Here is a 5,829-nt window from a genome sequence, read left to right as displayed (position 1 = left end):
ACACACACGATAGATGTATACTCAAATACATTCTTCTCTTTATGTATTTTTCCATTCATGCTCTTATTTTCGAAATGTATCTTTCAATCAGTCAATAGAGGAAGTCCCATTTTTTCATAAAACTTCCTCACAGAAGCAAGCATTTTTGCTCTTAAGTATTTACTCAGGTTTACTGTTCACCAAAAGTGAAAACTGACTGATTGATATCAATATGAAATTTTAAGAAGTGCAAAGTATGAATAGTTTTTATGTAAGTTATTCTTGAGAATAAGCATTTTGATATGCAATTTTTTTTGTAAGATTAATCTTTTAGATGATAGAGACAGATACTTGGCTATTACCTAGAGTTAATTAAGGTTATTGAAGGAAATGTTTCATGTTGTTTAGCTATATTAATCAAGATTTGCAATTTGAAAGCACAGGGTATTTATTATTGCCACCTCATAAAATTGTAACCTTATCTGAACAGATATAAGGATCTTAGCCTCTATAGTTTTGTGTTTAAAAGGTCTTATGAGTAATGACAGCTGGAAAGGGTCAAAGGGAGGTGAAAAAATCAAATAAAAAGCAGCTCACTTGAAATATAGTAAATAATTCATACTTGTTTTGCTGATCTTAAGTAATGAACAATTAGCAGTAAATTTTACCTCCATCTGCTGACCTTAATTCAGTTCACTGAAAAACCAAATAAAACCATGTAGTTTGAGTGCTTTTAAAAATAAAATTAATATTAAGGGATAAACATTATGGTAACTTTTGCAGTTCCATGTCAAATTTGCAGCTTAAATTGTTTTCTCCTCTTTGTAGTTTTGTAATTTATATTTTTAGGATGATATTTAATTTTAATAAGTAACTTAGCAGGTTTAGTTTTTTCTTTGACATCTTTATAGAATTGAAGCTTCGGTCACTTATTCTATTTCCTATAAAAATTTTAATATGATCTACAATTTCTTCTGTATCAGAATCTCCCAATGTACAAGTTGATCAAGCTGGAGAAAGAGTTCGTCCAAACTACAAACGCTGTGTCCTTATCTTAAGAGAAATTCCCAAAACAATGCCCGTGAAGGTATAATAAATTTCATTATTAAAGAATAGAATGTGATTCATATTTCTTCAGTTTCTTTTTCTTGCTATATCTTAAACAATCAAGCTTTGTGCTATTTTAGTCACTTGTTCTGTCTTTAATACATATGGTATTTCATTCTTGTTTTTAATTTAACTCTTGTTAATTCATTAACTCATATAAAACATTAATTTTTAATTTAAATTCTATATACTTAGTTGTTATGAGTTAAATTTAGTCTTACTTTAATTTTGTTATTGTGAATAATTATACACTCCCTGATTCCTTCCTTTTTATTTCCTCTGTACATGGAGGTCAGTTAGTTTGAATGTAACCATTTTGTACAACTGGTTTGTAAAGAATTTTATCAAACATAAGAATGGAATATATATAGTTAGGTTTTTGGCACAGCTATGTTCCAGTGAAAAATTATACCTCTTTTTTGCCCAGTGAACTATACCTTCCTCTGAACTTACACATTTGTTAGGAATAAAAAAAAAAATAGTGTGTATAATCACTTTCCAAACAGTTTTCGTAAGGAAAGCTATAAAATAATATTGTATTTTAGATATGTAATGGGCTAGGACTAGCAAATATAATGGTTGTCAGTATGTGTTTTTATGTTTATAATTTTATATATTGAATGCATGCATTCTGTGTGAGTGTGAGAGATTTATATAGTTATACTTTTAAAATTTTATAGGGGGATATTAACCAAGCATGGTGTATTTATAGTTCTGCATTCTCTGTTCATCTGTTTTATATAAGGTGATCCCAAAGTCAATGGTGAAAGTCATGCTGTGTCAAACATTAATGAAGCAGAGTGGGTATATTGGTTTGTCCCAGTTTGTTCATCCATCCTGATCTTATGAACAATATATTTCAAGATTGGATGGATATAGTTTGACCAAACTTATATAAAAGGTATTATATACAAAATTGTAGCCCTGATTAACTTTTGAAGGTTATGGATCAAAGATCAAGGTCAAAATGGCCACATAAGTGTTTCATAAACATGATTGCACTTGTTAGCATTATTTCAGTAGGCATATAATTCTTGTTGGTACAATCTTTGTTTAGTAGATGTGTAGTTTTTGTTGGTATTATGTTTGTCTTAGCAGACATACCTTTAGTTATTATTAGCTTTGTTTCAATTGATTTGCAGTCCTCGTGTATTATCCTTGTTTCATTAGACACTCCTTGTAGTGCATTACCTTTGTTTCAGTAGACATCTAGTTCTTGTTGCATATTACCTTTTTTTTTCAGTAGACATGCACTTCTTATGTATTAATTAGTTGTATTTCACTAGACATGTAGCTTTTTTGTGAAAAATGCTCAGGCAAAAGATACAAGTTTGAAACCAATTATACAGTGGATCCAAAATAGTGCAGAAAGACCCTCATGGCAATCTATTGCTCCATAAAGCCCAAGGGACAAAGATGTATTGGGTACAATGTGATTCATTATGCTTATAAGAGGGCTTGTTATTTTGGAAATACCAGTGGACAGAAATAGTGACTACAGTTGGTACTTCCACAAGCTCCATATTCTGAAGCATTCTGACATTTTCACAACTTTCCAACAGTTAACAGTTAGGTGTTAAAAAAGACACTAGAGCAAGTAAGATAAACTTTCTACTGAGTTGGATGCCATTTAGGAGAATTGGTTAAACATATGAACTGTGCTGTGAGCAAAAAGGTCCATGGGCAGCTACAGCAGCATTGTTGGAACACTACTTGAGAGTATTGCTGTTGATGTTTTTGATCCTCTGTCACAGATTAACTGTGGGAATAAATAAATCATGGTTGTGATGGCCAATTTCACCAAATGGGCAAAACCAAAAGTTTATGCTGTTCCTAACCAGGAAGCAGAAATTATAGCAAGGAAACTTGATACAAACTTGTTTCAAGATTTGGTGTGCCAAAGAAACTTCACTCGGATCAGGAACAGAACTTTGAATTAGCCTTGTTTGTAGAAATGTTAGATCCTTGGAATTAAAAAAAACTAGGACAACAATCCTTCATTAATCTTCTGATAACGTTGTGGAAAGATACAACCATACACTGTTAAATCAATTAGCCATTTATATGGATGAACATCAGAAAATGTGGGGTCAAGATCTTCCACTATTACTTAAAGAGTTATTGAACAGTCGTACAAGAAACTACAGGTAACTCTGTAGAAGAAGTTGTCATCAGAGAGTCACCTGCTGAGAAGCCCAGGTTTCCTATCAGGATCACTTCTAGGGGATGAACAAGGATGAAGACACCATTGGATTCATTTAACCACCTACCTAGGAAGAAGGAACAAGAGGTCATTCCATGTGTATACCATAACCCTCAGAAATGAAAAACAACAAAAAGTCTTTTTAATGGACAGCTTAGCATAGTTTAATTTTTGTATTGGATTGTTCAAGGGACTTTATAATCCAGGAAGGAGGCAGTGTAGGAAGCTGTATTTTCAATATTTTAATTTATATTCAGTAGAGGGTGCATGAGGTTAAGATCTAGTAAATATGATTAATATCTAGATAGATATATTTGTATAAATGTGAATAAGTAGTTAATGATCCAGTGTGAAGTATTCATTTAAATAGTGACTGAGAATTGGGAGGTATTAGTGATCATATATATTCATTGTTTGTCTGTCAATTTAATTGATCAGTTAGCAAAGAAATTCTGTTGAAAGTGAAAATGTTATTTGCAATTTTAGGCTTATAACTGTGTACAAGTGAAAGTAGCCTGTAGCAAACATTAAGGAAGAAGTAAGCTTATTTATTCTTGTTACATGAACTGGACTTAGCCTAACTTTTATGAAATAATCCAAAAGAAATCAACCAATAATAAATCACATTACAACATCATCATTGAAAGATACTACAGTAGCTCATTTTTTGTACTTTTATTCTGTTATTCAGGTATTCTTAGGGTTGCCACCTGTTACATATTTTAAGGAACTGTTCTTTATTCAGTAGTGAAATAGTGTTCCATTTCAATTAAGGAAAGAATGTGAGTTGTTCCTTATTTTGCATAATTGTTTATTTTAACATTAGTTTCCAACAAATTTGCCACCTGTTACATATTTTACAGAACTGTTCCTTATTCAACGGTGAAATGCAGTGTTCCATTTCAGTTAAGGAAAGAATGTGAGTTGTTCCTTATTTTGCATCATTGTTTATTTTAACATTAGTTTCCAGCTTCAAAAATATGCTGAAAAATATCAAACACCAACAAATTTTCCTAATTTTAGAGCTGTTCAGGTGGCAACCCTAGGTGTTGTGCATGATATATGGTACATGCAAAGTGTTGAAAATGCTTATTTGATGACCTTAAGGAAAAGGCACATTAACAACAGTTTAGTTACTGTTTGTTCTTTAAAGCAGGTTTGCTATACAACTTTATTTGTTAAACCACAAGTACAATAACTTAGAAAACATTTTTATTGTTATTGTAGCATTTAAAAGTCTAAACCAAAATACAGAAATAAAGTTTTATCACAAAAACATTCATACTCCTTCTAGTGACAACACATTTGGTGAAAGTCAAAAACTTTTATTGCTCTTATACAACTGAATGAACATCACAAATATTTGAGTTGTTCAAATTTTAAGATCACTCATGTTGCAAAAATGATTTGTTTACTAGATTATTTGTTTGCATTTATTAAGTATATATTATAAAAAAATTCTTTCATTCTTTGTACTCATATATAGTCCAAAGGCAATTGCCACATTTCTCCCAAAATCATACAAAATCTGATTTTTGTTTTTTTTCATAATAAAGCCAAGTTATAATCTTAACACACCTCTTGTATGGGTAAATTGGGTAAAATTTTGTGCAAGGGGTACAGTTACCAAAAGTTGATTGCAGAAATGATACCAAATGAAAGTACTATTTATAAGGATTTCAGTTCTTTTTGTTTTTTTTTAAGAACAAAATATTAAGTATTGAGGAAGATATGGACACAAAGATCAATGTATAAACAAATCTATATTAGAAATGTTAGATAACTAGCACTGCAATTGTAAACATTCTCGTTTGGAATATGTTAACAAGATAGTGTATGAAGCTAAAATATTGGGGAGTCTATTGGATTTTGATATCAATTTTATGCAAACAGAAAACTTTGTAATTTTGTAGTGAAGCACACAATGGAGCTATTAACAACTCACTGGATAGAATGCAGTGGAACTCTTGATAGTACTTCAATAGTGTTTTTCTTTAACTTGATACTTTATATGATTTCTTTGGTTTCTCTGCTACCTCTTAATTTGTTCTCCTATATTAAATGGTATAATTATTGTGCATCATTGGATAGGATAATAGAGCTTGTTTTCTTCAGTACTAAAAAGCTGAAAGTAATTAAATGGCTTCCTTTATAAATAGAATTAAAGATTCACTTTAACATGATTTTCAACATAGTAAATTTCTTGTCAAAGAAGCATCTGTTCCAAAAACATCTCTATTATATCCACTTGTGTTCTTTCATGATGTATTCACCTTGTCACCATCACATTCGAAAGCAACCCATTCCAAAGACCAATCACCCTGTTAGAAAAATAAAACTGTCTTAGCTGAAGATAACTATTACCTTGCCAAAATTTATATTTGTGTCTCCTAGTCCTACTAATATCACTGTTAACTATGAAAAAAGATGATGCATCAACACTATCAATTCCCTTTACAGTCTTACACAACTCAATCAGAACCCCTCTGACTCTTCTTTTTTCAAGAGAAAACAATTTGAGAGATTTCAACCTCTCCTTG

At 31.0% G+C, this 5,829-nt stretch overlaps 1 protein-coding gene across 5 annotated transcripts in view; it reads left to right on the top strand.

Annotated features, from left to right (window-relative positions):
* The window catches only part of LOC106458360, a 142,917-nt gene that overhangs the window by 40,755 nt on the left and 96,333 nt on the right, over positions 1-5,829 (top strand). For all 5 annotated transcript variants that reach the window (XM_022384553.1, XM_022384552.1, XM_022384549.1 and 2 more), the window contains exon 5: positions 963-1,066. In XM_022384553.1, the coding sequence (XP_022240261.1) occupies positions 963-1,066 (104 nt within the window). The remainder of the gene's footprint in view (positions 1-962; positions 1,067-5,829) is intronic.

The sequence above is a fragment of the Limulus polyphemus genome, unplaced genomic scaffold (assembly GCF_000517525.1).
Source record: "Limulus polyphemus unplaced genomic scaffold, Limulus_polyphemus-2.1.2 Scaffold451, whole genome shotgun sequence".
In the NCBI taxonomy this organism is placed as follows: Eukaryota; Metazoa; Arthropoda; class Merostomata; order Xiphosura; family Limulidae; genus Limulus; species Limulus polyphemus.
The sequence above is the reverse complement of the archived record's forward strand: the minus strand, read 5'-3'. Positions and strand labels throughout refer to the sequence as shown.